Source organism: Cokeromyces recurvatus (assembly GCF_025118155.1).
Source record: "Cokeromyces recurvatus strain NRRL 2243 chromosome Unknown BX663scaffold_8, whole genome shotgun sequence".
Lineage (NCBI taxonomy): Eukaryota > Fungi > Mucoromycota > Mucoromycetes > Mucorales > Mucoraceae > Cokeromyces > Cokeromyces recurvatus.
Genome location: NW_026251394.1, coordinates 106,397 through 126,788, shown reverse-complemented (window position 1 = coordinate 126,788; position 20,392 = coordinate 106,397). Strand labels below are relative to the sequence as shown.

The 20,392-nt window shown below is 29.8% G+C and overlaps 8 protein-coding genes across 8 annotated transcripts; 3 read left to right on the top strand and 5 right to left on the bottom strand.

The window, feature by feature from the left end:
- The first annotated feature begins 1,355 nt into the window (after positions 1-1,355).
- Positions 1,356-3,280, top strand: BX663DRAFT_333914 (uncharacterized protein). The gene is made up of 2 exons (XM_051522134.1): positions 1,356-3,147; positions 3,221-3,280. Exons 1-2 carry the CDS (start codon positions 1,615-1,617, stop codon positions 3,227-3,229), a joined length of 1,542 nt encoding a protein of 513 aa, XP_051384165.1. The 5' UTR covers positions 1,356-1,614; the 3' UTR covers positions 3,230-3,280.
- A 43-nt stretch (positions 3,281-3,323) lies between these two features.
- On the bottom strand, positions 3,324-7,214 carry BX663DRAFT_504194 (uncharacterized protein). The gene is made up of 16 exons (XM_051526885.1): positions 6,886-7,214; positions 6,371-6,803; positions 6,219-6,288; positions 6,103-6,154; positions 5,986-6,034; positions 5,858-5,902; positions 5,733-5,778; positions 5,498-5,682; positions 5,330-5,432; positions 5,177-5,212; positions 4,953-5,114; positions 4,854-4,889; positions 4,709-4,789; positions 4,406-4,634; positions 4,252-4,337; positions 3,324-4,190 (listed from the first exon to the last, which is right to left on the bottom strand). Exons 1-16 carry the CDS (start codon positions 6,920-6,922, stop codon positions 3,354-3,356), a joined length of 2,487 nt encoding a protein of 828 aa, XP_051384164.1. The 5' UTR covers positions 6,923-7,214; the 3' UTR covers positions 3,324-3,353.
- Positions 7,215-7,381: 167 nt separating this feature from the next.
- Positions 7,382-8,515, top strand: BX663DRAFT_432274 (uncharacterized protein; the record flags this gene model as incomplete). The annotated part of the gene is made up of 4 exons (XM_051522917.1): positions 7,382-7,545; positions 7,621-7,717; positions 7,904-8,110; positions 8,276-8,515. 4 exons carry the CDS (start codon positions 7,382-7,384, stop codon positions 8,513-8,515), a joined length of 708 nt encoding a protein of 235 aa, XP_051384163.1.
- A 38-nt stretch (positions 8,516-8,553) lies between these two features.
- Positions 8,554-9,302, bottom strand: BX663DRAFT_333833 (ERV/ALR sulfhydryl oxidase domain-containing protein). The gene is made up of 4 exons (XM_051522133.1): positions 9,256-9,302; positions 9,057-9,183; positions 8,848-8,985; positions 8,554-8,779 (listed from the first exon to the last, which is right to left on the bottom strand). Exons 2-4 carry the CDS (start codon positions 9,083-9,085, stop codon positions 8,593-8,595), a joined length of 354 nt encoding a protein of 117 aa, XP_051384162.1. The 5' UTR covers positions 9,086-9,183; positions 9,256-9,302; the 3' UTR covers positions 8,554-8,592.
- A 1,183-nt stretch (positions 9,303-10,485) lies between these two features.
- Positions 10,486-11,305, top strand: BX663DRAFT_432103 (uncharacterized protein; the record flags this gene model as incomplete). The annotated part of the gene is made up of 2 exons (XM_051522906.1): positions 10,486-10,690; positions 10,755-11,305. Coding segments are annotated over 2 exons (756 nt in total), but the record flags the coding sequence as incomplete, so codon positions are not given.
- Positions 11,306-11,719: 414 nt separating this feature from the next.
- Positions 11,720-13,842, bottom strand: BX663DRAFT_504178 (uncharacterized protein). Its single transcript, XM_051526884.1, has 3 exons — positions 12,560-13,842; positions 11,971-12,492; positions 11,720-11,911 (listed from the first exon to the last, which is right to left on the bottom strand). The coding sequence occupies exons 1-3, from the start codon at positions 13,734-13,736 to the stop codon at positions 11,838-11,840; spliced, it is 1,773 nt and encodes a 590-aa protein (XP_051384160.1). The 5' UTR covers positions 13,737-13,842; the 3' UTR covers positions 11,720-11,837.
- Positions 13,843-16,550: 2,708 nt separating this feature from the next.
- BX663DRAFT_559893 (uncharacterized protein) lies at positions 16,551-17,789 on the bottom strand (the record flags this gene model as incomplete). The annotated part of the gene is made up of 5 exons (XM_051531874.1): positions 17,641-17,789; positions 17,481-17,588; positions 16,993-17,421; positions 16,866-16,941; positions 16,551-16,802 (listed from the first exon to the last, which is right to left on the bottom strand). The coding sequence occupies exons 3-5, from the start codon at positions 17,328-17,330 to the stop codon at positions 16,551-16,553; spliced, it is 666 nt and encodes a 221-aa protein (XP_051384159.1). The 5' UTR covers positions 17,331-17,421; positions 17,481-17,588; positions 17,641-17,789.
- A 488-nt stretch (positions 17,790-18,277) lies between these two features.
- BX663DRAFT_586994 (uncharacterized protein) lies at positions 18,278-19,358 on the bottom strand (the record flags this gene model as incomplete). Its single annotated transcript, XM_051532250.1, has 5 exons — positions 18,278-18,471; positions 18,551-18,605; positions 18,657-18,716; positions 18,782-18,907; positions 19,314-19,358. The coding sequence occupies 5 exons, from the start codon at positions 19,356-19,358 to the stop codon at positions 18,308-18,310; spliced, it is 450 nt and encodes a 149-aa protein (XP_051384158.1). The 3' UTR covers positions 18,278-18,307.
- Positions 19,359-20,392: the final 1,034 nt, after the last annotated feature.

Genomic DNA, 20,392 nt, shown 5'->3' with positions numbered 1-20,392 from the left:
AAGACTAATATGAGATTGTTTAAAGACGATATGCAGTTAAATGATAATAGTCATAGAAATGAGTTGAGATTATTGAATGGAAGCAAGCCATATACAAATGTAGTTTTATCCCATCTTTCAATGAAAACGAAAGCCTTGTTGAAACCATATCCTTAAATTTAGCTTTAAATTCAGGAAAGGAAGTGGTTCAATACTTTTTGATTTATAACAAAGACGTTGTATACTTTAATATTAACAACAAAAAAAAAAAAAAAAAAAAAAAAAAGCTTGGTGTGTTAAAATCCTTTTTATTTTTATTTTTTTTTTCTCCAAGACAATCGTTTAAAGTGATAAATAAGATAATTGACAACTTCTAAAGGTGTGTATATATATATTTTCTTTTCTTTAATTAAAAAATCCTTTCTCTTTATAATAGCCATTACTCAATAACACATCTTATTTTAATATAAAGCTATCCATTAAAAAAAAAAAGGGTTGTCATTTATTCAATGGTAAGGATTTGAGTGCTTATCAGCTCAAATCTATTATGCTACAGCAGGTAATATTATTTCTGTTTACTCTCTTTCTCTCTCTTCCTTTATAGATATAAGAGATTTTACGTAAAAAGAACATTACATACATGGCTTACACTTATTAGAAAGTTATAATTAATCGCTTAGTAGTTTGTTTGTACATATAGATAATCATGTTTGTTGTCAATAAAGAGAAAACTATAAAAGTAGTAAAGTATTCCATGGTATATATTCTTTCCTCTAGTTTGTTTAATAATATCTCCTTGCTTGGCAATAGTTTATATCTATCGAAGAAAACTTGCTATATCAATTGTTTAAGCATAAAATGAAGTAAGTATTAAATAATTACAAATGTATTTCCTTGTATTAAATAGCTATAGCATAGATCAATATGAGTTAATTGATATGGTGACTATAAAAGAATTTTGACATCAATACCGGTGAGCAGTATCTACAATAGTAATAAGATTATCTTGATCATTTTTTATTAATACTATGAAATAATGTATTGATGTCGTAGTGCCCTCTTATTATGTCTCGCTGGAGGGCAGAGTTTAAAGATAAGAGTATTTTATACATGAATACAATTATTTTTGTATTATCAATGACTATATAATATAGTAATCATTTTTATACACATAGAAATTAAACTATTTTAGCTTTTTTTTTTTTTTTTTTTTTTTTTTTTTTTTTTTTTTTTTTTTTTTTTTTTTTTTCTGTTCAAATAAAATATGTTACACATACAACATTTACATATGAAAAAAGATTTCTAGGGAAGTTCTTCTTCTCAGCCTATAGGTTAGATATATGTATTTTTATATACAAATCTTTTTTATCCTTCCCCTTTTTATCATGCTCAATACTTAATTGGAAATAAAAAAAATGTCACTGAAATTGACAAGTAGAATGGCCCTTTATTATCCATTTATAAGGGCATTCATTGACCACTTTTTTTTATTTTTATTTTATTATTTTTTTTTGTTAAAATAAATATAACTTCCCTTTTCTTTCTTTCTTTTTTTTTTCTTTCTTATATATATATTTTTTCTTTTTCTTTTAATTCCTTTTATATACAGTTATAAAAAAAAAAAAGTTGCCAAACATGAATTCTTTTACTAATAAAAGCTGTTACCGGTTATATGCTGGCCATGGTAATTGGATTAACCTTACTGAACAAACAACACAAGACTTGTTACAAATATTTCAGAAGGGTGAACCTTGCCGGTATTCGTTAACAACAGGCCTTTATATTGATATTATACCTCATGACGTCGATTGTAATAGTAAGAATATTGATATGGTTGGTTTAATGCGAGCTGACCTCGTTTATGACTCTCAATCAAGTGAAAATGAAGTTCAACAACGCATGTCTCATTATGTTCGATCTCTCTTAGATGATCAAGGTATCATTGACGCTTTCCCACCGTTAAGACAAGGAGAGGATTTACCTATCATTACTTCTTTACCTACTCATCGTCATTTGAGTTTAGTACCTTCTATGACTGGAACAGTGCGTCGTGGACCTAAATCAAATGGCCATTTTAGTAATAAACAATCTTCAAATAATTCTTCTTCTTCTTCAATTACAAATGAAGAAGAGCATGGTCAGTTTTCTTCTTCTTCCTCTTCTTCTACTACTTCTTCAACACCTAAAGCTTCTTCCTCAACTAAAAGAAGAGCCTCACTCAAACGTCCTTCTGTCAAACGAACTCGACCCAATTATATTTACTCTGAATCGAATTCTCCAGTGAAAAGAGAACAACAAAGCAATCTATCTTTAGAATCAAATAATGTTAACCATCTTACTCCATCTTATTCTTTATCTCATATGCCACTTGTCCCTTTTGGAGATGAAGGAAGAGGAGGAGGAGAAGGAGGAGGAGAAGGAGGAGAAGAAAGTGTATCCTTTGGATTACCATTTCAACAAAGAAATCAATCAATGTGGTTCCATCTTCCTCCACGAACTAGCACTAATCCTACTAGTACTACTACTAGTACTACTACTACTACTACCACTACTACTGCTGCTGCTGTGGCTGCCGCTACTGCTGCTGCTGCTGCTGCCGCCGCCGCCGCTGCTGCTACTGCAACCACAAACAACACTAATAATACACAATTTGAATTCGGTATGGAAGATCTCTATCATGGCTTACACCAACGTCAATCACCTATTGATATCTTACATGAATATAATTCGTATAGTGCACCTCATGGTTCATTTGATGAACATGGTTTATACTCTGATGAACAACATCAGCATCAACAACAACAACAACAGTTTGAAGATCATAAGACAAGTGGATCTACAAGTATTGAAAGTTATGTTCCTGCTTCACCTATTCCTAGTAACAGTAATCATTGGATAGAACAACAACAACAACAGCAACAACAACAACATCATCATCATCAGCATCATCGCTCTGTAAATTGGTTAAATAATACTGCTACCACGACAACGAATAATAACCTTGTATATTCATCAAATCAGTCATCAGAAGATATGATTATCATAAATCAACAGCAACAACAAATTTTATTACAAAAGCAAGAAGACAGTAAAAAGCAGCAACAGACTTGTCATCATGAAGAATTTGATAGACATAACACTACTTTATTAACTGTCATGGAAAATAAGGTACGCAGAATATATTAGATACATATAAGATACATTTAATTAACAACATTTTTTTTTTTTTTTTATATAGTAGTACATATAATGATGTCTTTTAAATTATACATGTATATCGTCATTATAGTTATATACATTCTTTTTTGTTTGTTTGTTTGTTTGTTTATATAATAAAACAAAACTTGTTATTCATAAATAGGGTATTTTATTTTTTATAATTTTAAAGGACAACCATAAATGGATATAACCGCCTTGTTAATGCTTTCTTCTATATCATTTAAATATGTTTGCCATTCTTCTTTAGCATTTACAAGTAAATACCTTAAATAAACTATCAATAAACGCGTCTTTTCAAGGTCTCCGTAATCTACTAGTTCCAACAAGTAACAACACAGAGTAGAGACATCTTCAGGTTCAGGAGGTAATCCATTCGTTTGCAAGACCCAATTCTTTAGCAACATTTCAAGCTCTTTTAAATCATGAATACCTTGTAATTCAGGCTCCTTTGTTACTGATGATAAGAGTCCAGTAGTAGTAGTAGCAGTAGCAGTAGTAGTAGTATGACAATAATTGCTGTTGTTTTTATTAGAAATGGTGGGCTGTCTTTTTCTTTTACTAGTATGTTCCTTTAAAAGTTCGGTTTGTATATCATCAGGTAACGCGTTCCATATGTTCATATCGTATGGTAATGAACTGTCGTTATTATGTGTTGTTAAAAATAGTTGAGTAAGAGTTGTATTATTGGATTTTGTCTCGTTCTGTAATATTTTCCTTCTTTTATGATGTTGTCGTAGTTCAGTCTTTATAACAACAGATGTTGGCCTTTGATTTATGCACTCCTCTTGTTTATCTCCATAAGCACGAAGAATTTGTTCCCGTATATCATCGGGTAAAGCTAATAAAGAAGAAGGGTCAATTTGTGACCAAGGAGGAAGTTCTGGAGGTACCATCATGTCATCGCTTGTAGTTTGTTTATTCAAGTTATCGTTTGACGTCAATTCTTGTTGTAAAGTACTTGTTAACTCATTGTCAATATTAAATTCAACATCCTATAAATATATATACATGTATTAGTACATTGTAGCGTATAATTGTATTCAAAACGTTTACCAAATCTTCTTTATGAAGATCGTTTGTAAGTGTTTGTCTTTTGTTAGACTCTTTTGTAGAATCAAAATTAAGCCCACCTTGACCAGCTAAAAAAAAAAAGATAAAATAAATGAGTAATTTACACACAAGTTACTATATTGTTTATACATATTACCTAATCTTGCAGCTTCCTGTCGATTATCTAATTTAGAAATGTGAATTCCAAAGCCTCTAATATCTGCATAAGAAAACCTAAATGATTTCAACATGGCGTAAGCATGTTTAAAAATAATATCTGAATCACTAATAAATTCAGTTAAGGTTTTTGATTTTGAAAAAGAGTCAACTGAGCCATGTCCTAAATACTTTTTTGCTTCAGACGCTTCTTGTTTCCTTTTCAAAACCTAATAGGAAAATAATAATAATAGTAATAACGATGAGTAACCTATTTTATGTATTATTTATATCATTGTATAACCTTGATTGTAATTGTTCTGCCTTTAGCTTGATGTTTTTGAAGTCTTTCTGATACTTCCTTTGACAATTCTTTTATAAAATGCTATACATATACATATTTATTTATATAAAATTCACATATGATAACCTTATCTTAATGAACTTACCTTTTCATTTTCGTCATCTTCAAAGCGTATACCCCACTTTATATAGGTTAGTTTTTACCTTTACTATGAACAAACTATCCATTTTTTTTTTTTACTTACATTTACTTCTGCACTGATTGACTGTCTTTGCTGGTTAGTAATTAAGGGACGATCATCGATCCCACGTGAAAAATGATACAAGGTTTGTCCTATCTTATTTCCTAATTTAGATTGTAATTCATGCAATGGAATCTTTTTCACATCATTGATGAATGTAACGTTCTAAAATAAAAATAACATGTAAGTATCTTGTTGTTATGTATATATAATGCCATAGTAACTACCATGTCTTTAAGCTTTTCCCTTATAGAATATCCAACCTAATAAAACATGATATATGCATATAGATCTATATATCTTACTATTTTCTCACAACAATATGCATTTCAATTTTTTTTTTTTTTTTTTTTTTTTTTTTTTTTTTTTTTTTTTTTTACCCCAGGTAAATCAGTGACATACTGATTCGATAACAATTCTTCCATATCTTGAGTAGTTTTACAAATAAAATACCCGGCCGGTTTAGCTCGTTTTGTAGCCAATCTATATAGATATATAAACAAATGACTTCATTGAATCATACTATTATAATGTGTTGCTTTACCTACCTTGCTAATAAAATGTTAGGTCCTACACCAATACTTACTTCGCATCCTATTGCCTCATTTATTTCTTTTCGAATCTTTATAGCTAATGCTTCTTTTTGTCCAGGGCTTATGATGTGAGATCCCACCTCTAATAATACTTCATCTACACTGACTGCTTGCATTTCATCTGCATATTGAAATATAATCTATATATCCAAGTTAAACTTTATGTATTCTATTATCTATATTTATTTACATTATAGAATGTCTTTGATATAGTTTTGTATTTTTCAAATTCATATCTAACAAATTCATGTTAGCATAACATCATTCCCGTCTCCCCTGTAAATAGTGTAATATCTATTTTTCTTTTCTTCTTACGGTATCACTTTAAGATCAGGACAGAGCTTTTTAGCCGCACCAATTCTATATATGCATGTATGTAAAAAAAAAAAAAAAAAAAAAAAAAATTGAGTATTGTATATTCTTGTTATAAACATGATATTTACGTCATTCCATTTCGAATACCAAAGGAGCGAGCAACATAGTTACAAGATGCTATATGTATGCGATTCAATATGATTTCTATATATCAACATTTTATTATTTGTTATATATAGGCATACCTATGTCACTGAAAGAATTTTCATTCGCTTCCTTACTATGAGACACTGCAACCTAAATAGAATACATATATGAATACAATAGTGGTTTCTATCTTTGTAAATATATATATTTTTACTGGACAGTTCTTTAAGTGAGGCCTATCTTTTATACCAACGGAAGCAAAAAAGCAATCAAAATCAACATGCCTATGGGAAACATGATGAGCTATATGCTATTCCTTTTTATATATATATATATATAAAAGATTCTTATAGATAGCCTTATTACATGACAACACGATCATAGTCTTTGTTTCTTATTTTCTTTCGTGGTTCCTTTTTTCTTAACTCATCTACAATTTTCTTTAATTCATCTTTCCAGGTTGAAAGATAGTGTAGACGTGAATTCTGATAATAGTGTTTGATAAAATCTGGATTCGCTGTACTTGACTGACGAGACCTTGAGTTGGCCAACATTGCTTGATTTAAAGCTTCTCCCGTATTTACTGTTATATCCTCTGTTGTCGTTACAAATGGAAGTTCTCTTTGGGCTGTATTAGTCGACGTTAAACTAAGACGATATCTTTGCCATGGTAGCAATTTTTGAGATTTAATAGACTCGACAATCCATTCTGGTTTGACAATCTTGTAGGATTTGAATTCAATCAATTTTGCATTTGTTAAATTAGTTGCGATAATATGTGTAACACTCGATTTTTTTACTACACAGCGTACAAAATCAGTTTTTTTTTTTTTTTTTTTTTTTTTTTTTTTTTTTTATATTTATATAGAATAACACTTTACAATAATGCTGATAATCACCACCATGTTGGAGAATCATTGTACGTAGCTCGCTTACTGGAGGGTAAGTGTAACCGTTTATATAAATAGAAGTACCTGAAAATATGTGTGGATGTTCCTGACTTGCTTGATCTCCTCTAACAAAAAAAAAAAAAAATGTTAAAATAAGATCAATTCAATGTATAAATACTCACATTTCTTTCTGCTGCTGTTTCAATTTAGATTGCTTGTTTTGCATGTATTTTCGAAATTCACCAAAATTGATTGCTCCATATGGATCCTCTTCAAATGTCATTTTCGCAGCAAATGAAAAAAAAAAAAAAAAAAAAAAAGAAAAAAAAAAAACCAGTAAAATGACCTGGATTTGAAAATATCTATAACAACTGTTTTCTATTCAACAACAATAATAATAAAAACTTTCTTTATTTTACCTTTTTTTTTTCTTTTTCTACTTTGCTTTAGACATTGGCTTTAAGCATTTTGATTTATTTAAAATATAATGTTAAAATCTAGAGCACCTCCAGAACAAGAAGATCCTCAGGCAGGATGTCAATTAATGGATGGATTTGGTATTTTCATTCAATTATGTTTAGCTACTATAGCCTTTTCTACTTTGATTTATAAACGACAAAGAGAACAACCACAACGACCTATCCGAATTTGGTATAATGCTTGGAAACAAGTTAAATATTGTATTTATCTACATGTATACTGATATATATATACACATATTTATAGGGTGTTCGATGTCAGTAAACAATTGGCAGGCGGAATAATGATCCATTCTTTAAATGTAGTGGCAGCTGTCTTTTTTGGTATAAAGCCAGAAGACGGAGTGAAGGCAAATCCATGTGTATGGTAAGTGAAGAAGCCTCATCATAGTGAATGATTAAATTAACTCAATGGGGATGGATGATGATTGCCTCTTAGGTATTTTCTGAATATATTAGTGGATACCACTTTGGGCATCGGGATTTTATGGCTGATTTTAACTGGGTTCAAATACATTCTAACAAATAAGTTACGACTATTGGGGTTTCAAAGTGGACTCTATGGCGATCCCCCCTTGACAGAACAACTTAAGAAATGGGCTAAACAACTCTGTGTGTACATTATAAGTTTAATTATCATGAAGGTCATTGTAGTTGCTTTATTTCATATATGTCCCTGGATTGCGGATTTTGGTGATTGGGTCTTGAAGTGGACAGTAGGCAATTATAAACTTCAAGTCGTTTTTGTCATGTTAATGTAAATATATAGTTGTATATGAATTACGATTCAGTTTGATTAATTGATTAAATTAACTAACCATATATATATATATCTTTTTAATAATAGATTTCCTTTGATTATGAATATTATGCAATTTTGGGTTATTGATACATTCATTAAGCACAAGTCAGACAACAAAAACATAAGATTAAATAGAGAGGAAGAAGATGCGGAGACATTATTACGGCCATCACAAGATGAAGAAAACAATAGCAATGAGCCAACAAGGTATAGTACAAGTGATAACGAATCATTTGTAAGTATACATCATCCATCAACCTTTTTACAACAAGAAGAAACAAATACAATTGTAAATTTAAACAATGACACATATGAAATGAAATCAAAAATTCAACATTAAGAAAAATACCCCCCCTCCCTCCCAACACATTGTTAATAATAATAAAAACAGAAAAAAAAAATTCGAGCATTTTTATTTTATTTTATAGCTGTTGAATTGTCACATCCACATGGATACTGTGAGTCGATATCTTTACAATCATAAATGGGTTTATGAAGCTTTTCATTAACAATGTTGTGCATCGCACATAGCCATTGAGAGGCAGCGAAACGAGATGAAGTTTGTGGTGGATATTTTAAAAGTAATTTATTAAAATGTGTCGCACTAATAAAAGAAAGCATTAGTATGCAAATAAAATAAAAAAAAGATCTTCTTTGTCTTTGTCATTTTACCATTCACCACAGGGATATAATCTTGAAAATAACATCATAAAATCGTGTAATGCTTGTCTTTCTTGTGATGTTGGTTTTTCGGGATATCTTGCCATCATTGTATGAAGAAACTTCCAAGTTGCTCTACCAAGTTCGGCTCTAAATAATATATGGTTTAACATAAAAGTGTTGAAAGAAAAAAAAAAAAAACTAGTGTTTCTGATTACTACTTTTCTATTTTGTTTCCCATATAACCCATAATGATGTTTTGATCAACATTGTCAGGATTAAATTCTTCTTGATTTAGGTTTGATGAAACTATTGTCTGTGAATAATAATTTTTATAGGAATGCCTAGCTACTACATAAATAGACGTTATTAATAGTGAGATGACTCCTACTAAAGAAACTAATATGAAAGGTCGCATACTGTTATAAAGATAAATAAATAAAAAAAAAAAGAAAAGTCGATATGCGGAAGTATTATTTTAATTAGTTAATTAGAAAATTAAAGAATTATGCATTAGATGCTTATTTTAAATTATATTTATAAAACACCGAAGTAAAATACACTTTTTGCCAAAACCGTGTCGCACTTTTTGAAAAAAAAAAAAAAAAAAATAGATGACGCACTAAAGAAAAAGAAATAGTGTCGCATGTATAAGAAAAAGAGTGCCGTATTTTGTAAGAAAAAAAAAAGGTGTCGCATTGATTTAATTAAATTAAAAGGCCATCCAGACAATCCTGAAAACGCTTCACAAAATAAGGAGCAAATCCTTCAAAAGATGAAGGCAGTACCTTGATACTAGCATTCGCAATAATAGCAGGAAGTGTATCTTTCTTGAGCACACATTCTCTCTTTACATTAACTGTTGTAGTTTACAGGTAAGAATGTAATAAAATATAAAAAGAGAAATAAAAGAAAACTGACAGAAAAAGTACATTGAGAGTTGTTGATATAGTTTATTAAGAGTTAAGTTCAATTCCAGTTATACCAAAATAAGGGTTAAAAATGTAAGAGTATTTATATATTTTTGTGGATAAGGAAGATGAGTAAAGATATAACAAATTGTATTTGATAATACAATGATAGATAGAGAATGACTATAACATCAAGAATTATTATAGACATACATTCATGTCTTTTGTATGTACATATTTATTTATTTTTTATAGCCTAATACGTGTACTCTAAGTGGAATCAATTATTACGCATATTTGTATTACTCTAGTTTATCTTACAAAGTTATTTTTATAAATTTGTATTTAGCAGAACAAGATAAATTTTTTGGATGTAGGACTTTTGTTGTTCAAGAATAAATATACTTCTTAATATGTCTGTAGACAGAATTATCATACAAGTGCATTATATGTTCTATTATGACTATTTCATCATATTGAAGTAAGTTATACATCTTACAACCATGACAGCAACCAAGCAATATCTCAATGAGCGCTTCATAAAATAATGATGTTACAAGACTAATTGAGGCAATGGAAGATGAAAGTATAGAATCTGCTACTAGTAATTCAGCTATTATCACTAGCACTAGTGCAGATCATACTACTGCTACCAATATCAACATTGCTGCTAATTCAGTTAACATTGGTGCATTAAGGACTGGTGTTGAAGAGCATAACCTAAAATTTGAGGAACACTTTTGAGAAGTTTGACTCATCTAAGAAATGGTATTTGTCAACTGGTAAGTGTGTTGACGATGAGCTGTTTTTATCTGGCTTACAATGCAATTACGATCATCCTGCTAGATCGCTTATGATGGATCCTGATGACAAGAACTTTCTTTTGTACAATGTGTTTACACATGCAGAATTAAAAGAAATTGCTGAATACAAGGAGCAAAAGCGTCCACAGCCATCCAAAGACTTCAAGCGCTTTTTGAACAAAATTCAATAAGTCTACTTCAGAAGTATTGAAGAATAACAATACTTTCAGTAAGGCGTTTGACCCAGAGGAAGATTGGGTCATTTATACGGTTTATTCCCTACTTCGCGAATATGAAAGTGGTAATCTGGATTGCAAGCACAAAGAAGCATGGTACCAGAGCCATAGCTGGAGTATGATTGAAACTTGTTTCGATACAGTGAAGGGGTTGGAAGCTGTGATTAGAAAGCCTCATAGCTTTGCCATAAGAAAGAGAAAGAGTAAGGACAGAGCAATAAGTTCGTTGCAGGCTACGCCTAGAATGACATATGGTCACCGTTACGATCTCGTATTTAGGATGTATGATGTTGGCCATTCCGTTCCTTACGAGTTTGGAGCAAGTGAGGCAGGAGCAAAGGATGAAGATACTGTAGGAACCAAGTTCATAAACGAAGGTTTCTACAAATTACCACGTGTTCTCAGGAATATGCTAGATTGCCTGTTGGAGAGAGTAAATTTTGATCAAAGATCAACTTCTGTTAGAACTGTGGGCTTCTTACATGCTGGACTTGCTGCAAGATTGTCAAACAAGTATTGAATATCATATTCACTAACGATATCAACGATGACGACGACGATACTTGTTGGTTGAACAGCTGTTTGGACAAGCCTGAACTTCCATTGGCTCCAGTAACTTCATCCTCCCCAGATACAACTAGAAAGAGTGTAGGTTTCTGATGCCTTTTACATTTTTATTTTATTGGATCAAAGACGAACTAAATCCTTTATCAAGGTTATAAAAATAAAAAAATTAGAAATGAGACGATATCTTATTTAGTTGACACATTTAGTTGGTTGGATGTCAATAAGGTTTATATAATATTATTTATAAAATGTTATATACAGGAAGTTATGATATCTTTTATTCTATATTCAGGCTTATAGTTTATCCTGTATTATGTAATTCATCGTTTATAGTATTATCAATGCTTATATCCAGAGTTTGTTCGATAACAGCGACACTGTTTTGGCAAAAGGTGTACCCTCAATTAGTCAAATTAACGAAAAAATTAGCCAGATTTTTAAATTTAAATTGGTCTTTTTTTTTTTATTTTTTTTTATTTATTAAATTATATTGTAAATACATTAGGTGAGGTTATACGAGGAATATCTTCCTTATTAATTGTATTTATAGCAAGTATATCTACAAAAAAAAAAAAGGTAAGAGCTTATGAATTGATTATCTTATTCACTATAACTTACCAATACGCATATTATCATCTTTTTCTTCTAATAGTAATGACACTATATCACTTGTATTCTCATTTTCTTCTTCGTTTGTATTTTCTTCATTATTTATATCACTACTACACATACCATTATCATCATCATTCTCATCATCATCATCATCCACTTCTACATCATCTTGCTGCACTGGCATAAAATAATCTGAATAATGATCTCTCATAATATACATAGCCTTCCTTTTCTTTAAACTATCCAGCATTCTCTCTGCGAAAAATACAGCTAATTCTACTGAATTATCTGGTCTTGTTGGTTTATAATTAGGACATAGAAACCAGTATTTTGCAATAAAACTTGGAGGAACAAACCAACAATCCGGGTTACCTAATTCACCTCCTATAAAGACAGCAGACTCCAGTAAAAATCTGAAAAGTTCATTTGTATCGTAAAAATCTTGAAAGATAATCATATAATCGCGCATAGTAGGACCTGGGATTAAATCAATACGTGGATCATGAGGAATACGTCGTTGAAGTTCGGCTATATATAAAAAGGATGAATACCATTCAATATATATATATATATCTATACATATATATTTATTTACTTGGAGTAAGAAGATATCGATTATCGTTTTGTTCTCGCATGGTACGCATTTGTTTAACAGCATCTAATGGTGCAATAGGTCCGGCTACATAAATTTTTTCGTGGTCTACTGTACTAGCCTCTGACCAGAAATCATTATCAACCGAAATATTAAGCTCTTGTTCTGGAAGATGGTGTGTAGATAAGGGCGGTGATGTTAAAGAAGATATATCGTTTACCGTTTGTAAATTATTGAGTTTATCCTTTGAAAAAGAATTCAATTTTGTAGTAGTAAAGTTATTTAAAAGAGAATGTATTTCAGGTGGAATAAATGGTGAAAATTCAGGTGGAACCATACTAAGCCAAAGTTCAGGTGGTACATCCTTCATTGTTTGAATCATTTCTGTAATTATATCTGGTTGTTGTTCAAAGATAAAGTGCATTAAAGATGGATCCAGCGATGCATTTGTATTTTGAAGAATGTTGGTTACAACTTGTTCAAAATCAGAATAGTTATAGTTGGATTGTTTTGTAGTATAAGAATCAGTTTGAATTTCAGGAGAGGTATGTGGCAATAGAGAAAAAATCATATCCATTTTATTAGGATCATCATCATCATCTGAAGTTGTTTGTGAATGGTTATTCTCTGGGGAAACAAAAGGAGTTCGTTGAGTTGTAGAATCACTATTATCTGTAGAGCATGCAGAAGCATTTTCTTCCATTGTAATTATCTTTCCATTTCGATCTAAAAAGAATTCCATAGACTGCGGTATACCTTTATGTCTTGAACATGTTGTTATATCTGAACCCATTTTATCTCGTTTTCCAGTGTCCCAAAATTTGGGCACATTCACTCGATTTGCCATACAAGCTACCTTTAAAGTGAGTACTTGTCCTCTTAGAAAATTGTTTTCATACATTACTTCATCTAACTTGCGTCTCAAACGTCGTGCTTTCTTTAAAGCTTGATCTCGCATAATTAAACATCGTTTTACATTTATTTCTGCATTTAACATTTCATGTCGTTTACGTTCTCTAAAGGCCCTTTGAGCGGCACGATTCTGGGCTTTCCTTTGAGCAGGTGTTGGAGGATTTGGTTTCCGTCCTGGCTTCTTACGAGGTTTAATAGGTTTACCATTTTTGTCTAAATTTCCCAGTTCATATTCAGGGTCAAAATATTCAAATGAAATTTCTGTCATATAAAGGATAAAGAAAGCAAAGACGAATAAGAATAAGAATAAGAATAAGAATAAATAAATAAATAAATAAAAAAGAACAAGAAATTCTTAATAATAGTTTAAGAGAGAGAGAGAAAAAAAGGGAAAATTATTCCCGCAATATATTTATTTGTTAGTCTTCACACACACACACACACACATTTATATAAATATACAAATATACTTGACTGTATCACCTTCTTCTAAGTAAATTGTAGAGTTACAGGAAAAAACAAAAAGAGGAAATAAAGAACATGAAGAAGCCATTTATATTTTGTAGGAAATAGATTCCATCTTTCTATCTACTACCAATAGATACTTTCTCTTTAAGAATCAATTTTAAATATATTCAATTTTATAATTTGGAAGTTTTTTTCCTCCACTTATCTTCTTCATTCTTTTCACATGCTAACATATATTTTTACTCCCTTTAGGTTAGTTTTACCCCAGATTAGCTTAAACTTTCCTATGTTGCATGCATTTATTTAATTAATTACTCTAACTTACAGAATATATGTATATGTATAATAAGAAATAACTATCAAGTATATACTTCTTTTTTTTTTCTTGTTTTATCTTTTTCATATGTTTCAAATAAAATCATTTGTTTTTTGTTTGTTAATAACTACTTCTACCCTTATTATCAATGATGTGTTGGCCAGTTATGACTGTGATGTAGATGATTATATTTGTGTGAATCAATGTGGTATACGACTACTACCATAGAATGTTTGACATCATCAATTAATTCTTTAGTATGGCTGTGTTACTTCATGCAAAGAAGATACTGGTTGCTACCAAAAATGTATTGATGATAAATGGTATAATATTAATACATATTAGAATATACATATATCATTTTTCTCTAAAATATGAGTTATCTTATACTACTAGGCTTACAAAGTATCGTTTTGTTGAGAGTATACCGTTAACTTCTACTGTTACAACAACTACAAGTATAACTTCAGTAATCATTCCAGCTACAGTATCATTAGGTAACTTATAACATAACCTTTGTAACTCAATTACTAATAAATTCAACAAAAAAAAAAAAAAAAAAAAAAAAAAAAACTTAATTTCAGTCGAGACATTCGATCACAAGTCTAGGATCAACAGTTACTGCAAGCTCAATTAATAGAAAAAATGTTTGTTGTTTTGTACTTGTTTATATTTTCTGAAAAAAAAAAAGTACATATAAAATCATTCATGTCACCTGATGAGAGCAAATGCATATTACTTTTTTTTTTCCAACTCCTTTGCCTTTACAATAATTAAGCCACTTCTTTTTTTTCTATTTAGCATTAGATACTGTTGAATCAAATCTTATTATTGTCTGTACTTCAGTCATTATCAATCACAAATTTAAAAGAAAAATAAATATTTCTCACTATTTTGTGCTTTTTTTTTTTTTTTTTTTTTTTTTCACTAACGTTATATTGTTTGGTCTTTTGAATGAAAACGTTTTTTAGTGGTAATGGATATTTATTTATCTTATTTAAATGAAAAGAAAAGCAAATGATTGAAAACGATTTGCAGGAAGGAGGATTAACGACGACTAAAATCACAGTACTCTCAATAATGTTTAATACTTCCTTTAACAATATTAAAAAAAAAACCTCAATTTAAAAAAAAAAAGCTAATTAAAAAGAAAAATACGCGAATTTGAATAATAAAAATGTGCTAATTAAAAATTGTTATTTACTAAAAAAAGTTTTCATATTATGCTAAGAAATGAATAAAAAGCGCTAATTTATATTGAAATTTCTATATTTGCGCAGTTTTTATTTTACAGTATTTCCATTGAAAAAATTGCCCCAATATTTGAATTTAATTGGTCAATATTTCGATCCCAATTGGCTAGATTTTTGAAGTCAGTTTGATCACCTTTTTGAAATCAATTGGTCTACTTTTTGAAAACCAATTGATCGCTTCTCAAAATTGAGTTGGTCAGAGTCAAAGCACTGTTATTTCTACAATCCCAAACTTAGCAATGGACTCTGAAATGATTTTTTACCATGAAGATGGAATTTTATTAAAATACAGTGGTTTGCATTTATTATGATTGCAATCGTCTTTATAACTAAGTTAATTGAAATAAACCATCATTTATTACATAATAAAGAGGTTATTCATATAAAACTAGTATATTGTACTTCACGGCATAATATTCATTCTACACTCAGTTTTAATAATACTTATTGTAAGAATGCTCGAGCACTAATAATAATTATATACATAATTCAAACAGGATTATGACTGGTGTATTCAATTACATAATTATCCACGAGTAATACATATCATGTATATATTGATAATATTGAATATTGTTATACAATAAAATCTTATACAATGATAATGATAGTAACTCATGAATAATTGGTATTGTTGCAGCTGAGCATATTCACTGAGAATTAATATTGATGCGTCGCTCATTTCATTGATAATAATTCGTTATGCTTCTAGGAACGGCGACAACTTAGGGAGAAAAAAAGAATAAAGATATATTTTATTGCTCGCAGAACTATTCGGAAACAATATTTTATGTAAAACACTTTATTATAGTAAAATTTGCTTATCTTGTAAAAACATATAAATAGCCATCGATATTTTTCATATAATTTTTCGTTGTACAATTTTTGTATTATTTTTAATAAAACTATACAAAGTTTTCACAGACTTGTCTTCTGTTCATTTTTCTTTCTTTATCTTGTCGCTAATCAAAACAAATATATTTGAGTACTTCTTTGCCTCTTTTGCATTGTTTGATTTGAAGAGAGAGATTTATTTGCCTACGTATTAATCATCATAAGGGGATTGTGCGGATTGTGAGGATTCTGGAGATTGTGGGCATAGGGGAGAGCTAAAAACATATATATCTTCTGCTTCCGGAACACGAGGAAACAAATTTACTTCAGCACTTTCTGCTAACAAATCTTCTAATTTTCTGATCTTCTCATAACCATAAAGGTGTTCCTCGATAAATTGTTTGTTTTTTTCATGGGACCTTTTGTTCTCGTGTAATAGTTCATGAGAATGGTCAATACTGGTCTATTTTCTTTAAAAAAAAAGTATGCAGTTAATAAAAAACCCTAAGTCTTAATATTCATATACCTTAAGCTCCCACATCATATTCGTAATGTCCATGAATTTTTTCTTCGTGCCAGTATGATCTATCGGTAACACTGCACTTCATACTCGATTGAAAATGTACAGCTGTTCACTTACTAGCCCAAAAGACCGGAAACGGATTCTTTCATCAGCAGCGTGGATAAAGTATACCTTTAGCTTGTTGAAAATATTGGCGTCAGCATATTCATAACAATAGGCTATTTTATGTGACATTGCCAATAATCCATATGCAGCCTTTATGTGGTCAGTTGTTTCACGTGTGATATCTTTTAGGCCAAATGGTCCTGTTGTCTCCAAGATTACAAGTTCCAGATCAAAATCTTTGTCAAGAAGAATACCATCAGCATTATAATAGTGGGATAATGAAAGACCTCGGCGCTTCAGCTCAAAGTTTATTGCCTGAACGCGAGTTTCGCCAGGAATAAACTTGCAATACGGAGTAACCATTCTAATAACATCAAGAAATCTCCAAATTACTCTGAAATTATAAGTTGATTCTTTTTCAGTGATTTCAGATGATGTATAAACTTGACTGATACTTTATGAAAAAAATAAAATTAATGCACGTGACTAAAAGTCGTACGAAATATAACTTACAATATGATGAAAAATTCATAGCAGAACGTAAGAGTAGGATCTTTTGTAACTTTGACGCGTAAAGAGTTTTTTTAGCAATAAGGTATGACATTCATCAATACCTACAAACTATTGCAAAGGTTAGTCATTAGTCGTAATATAGTTTTTTCTACCAGCTTACCAACGAATCAAACCAGTCCTGTTGTGGTTCAGGTAGGTTTAAGGGATTAAATAAAAGAAATAAAATAGAAAGAAAACAAGACAGAAGAAGTACGTTGAGACTTGTCAATAAGTTTTATTAAAAGTTAATTCAATACAAGTATTGTTATTAGTTATAAGTTATGAGTTATACAAAATAAGGGTGAATAATGTAAGAGTATTTATATATTTTGTGAATAAGGATGATGAGTAATAAGAAGATAAAAATATAACAAATTGTATTTGATAATATAATTATAGAAGGATTACTAAGAGTTATAATTATAGATTCATGTCTTTAGTATATATTTATTTTTATAACTAATACGTGTATTCTGAGTAGAATCAATTATTACGCGTATTTGTATTATTCTTAGTTTACCCCAGTTTAACTTGTATAAAGTTATTTTTATAAATTAATATTCAGCAGAACAATAATAGAAGAAAGTATATTTTTAGATGTAAGACTTTTTATTAATTAGTTATTTTTCTATACAAGGGTAAATATACTAAATATGTTTATAGAGAGAATTATTATACAAATGCACTATGTATTCTATTATGACTATTTATCTTATTGAATTAAGTTATAAATCTTACAACCATGACAAGTCCTTGTAATAAGAGCCAAATTTGGAAAAAACGTCTTGCTAACTTCTTTTTAATAACTGATTAGTAGCTTGTACTAAATCTTTTGGATATGTTTCTCGACTTTGATTGTTTCCTATGCTTTCACCAACTTGAATGATACCCAAATACTCTAGACTAGAGAAAAAATCAGCATTATTCTTATCACTCATAAATTTTAAGCCACCTATAATAGTTAATTGCTACATCATCAACCTCTTTTTAAAAAAACATGTTCAGGAAATCGGCCCAAATCGTCCAAATACTTTTTTGAATGATCGATGATGTTTCAGATTTGGCAGATTCTTCTCTTTCGTTGGCCTTAAATTTTCATTTAATACAAAAAAAAAGTACTGGATAAATTCTACTTACATTAATGCGGACCTTTTTAATCGTTTTCTTCTCGCCAGTACCAGATGATTCAACCTCTTCCTAGATAACAATTATATTTTGAAAATCATTTTCAACATTTGAGTCTGAAGTTTGATACAGCCTACCTCTCTATCAAAAAAATCGCGTTTTACACGAGATTTATAATTCATCTCAGAAAGACTTTCCAATATTATGTTTTGTTTATATTCTTGAGTCTCAAAGAATACGTTGGCTTCCGTAGAGTTTAAAAACTATAATGCGAATTAGTTCTTACATCTCTTTTAATTTTTATGCGTGAACGTTTACGTATTGCCAATCTTTTTCAAGATCTTGTACTTGTTGTCAGTTTATATCTTTTTTCTTTTTCAAATTTCTAATAGCTGCTTTCATAACATTTTCGGCATTGATACGATCCTAAATTTCTCGCTTCTTTAAAAGTCTCGTGAATGAAACTTTTTTGTTGAGTAGCTGATTAAGGGTTTCTGTTAGCGATGACATTTTAAGATTGGTGATCTCTCTCTTTGATTCTCCAAAAGTTGTCAGGACGATGGTAAGATGACGAAAAAAAAATAAAGCACATTTTTGTTTAACTCATATTTAAAAAGATACTGTAACAAAGTATCCCTTTCATTATATCTTGCTTATCGTTGATCTTACAAGAATATTTGTGAAAACTAAGACTGGGCAAAAAGAAATAGCCATACAGGTGACAATTCACCAGTTTTTTCAAAAAATTTGTATTTTTAAATACTATCTGGTTTCCAAGAGGAGAAATTGAACTGATCAAAGAAGTAGTCTTAGAACTATACACAGAGCCATATCGATTATACTCTTCAAAGCTTATTCATCCAATTGAGCAGTTTTGGTCTGTAGTATGAAAACTATAAAAAAGAAGTCATAGATACTGTTGGAGGAAGATCACGAAACGATGAATAAGTCCCTTCAGAAAAGTAAATATGGGCAAAGCTACAAATGTGCACGATTTCATTAAAATTAGGTAGAGCGGTTATTTTTTTTTTAGCTTTTGATCACCGCCACTGTAAAAAATTTGTCCGTCGTACGTATAGAGTACTATAGAGTACTATAGCGTACGCGCGTACTGCATATATATTGTACTATATGGAGTACTCGCGTACGACGTATAGTACTCCATACGTACAACGTATAACTTTTTACATTTGATTGGCTATTTCTTTGAAAAAACATGAACCATCATTAGTATTTTGCAGAATAGATAACGTTTATTTACGTTTGATCTTTATTATTTATTGGCTTATAAAATACATTTAATACATATTAGGCTTTTATTATTGCCTTGTTTATTGGACGTTGTTTATAAATAAACATATAGTTTGTTTACATAAAATGTGACTTTATTTACATTTAGAATAGTAATAATAATAACAATAATAATAATGGTATATATAGCAAATGAATTATTGCAAAAAATAAATTGCTTTCGAAATAATAATAATAAAAAAAAAGAGTATTTCTTGCAATAATTAATAATAGAAAATAGGATTATACTTATCTTTGCATCTTTAAAAAGAAATAATACAAATACGCAGTAAATAGATACAAATAAATAAGAGAAAAAGACCGAGATAATAATGATAGGGGTCTAGGAAGCTAAATCATAACAGTTAAACAGAAGCAAACAAACAATCTGTAATAAACAAAATTGATTAGTTAGTAAATAAAAAAATAAAAAAGAGTATTGGTATTCAAAAGAATAA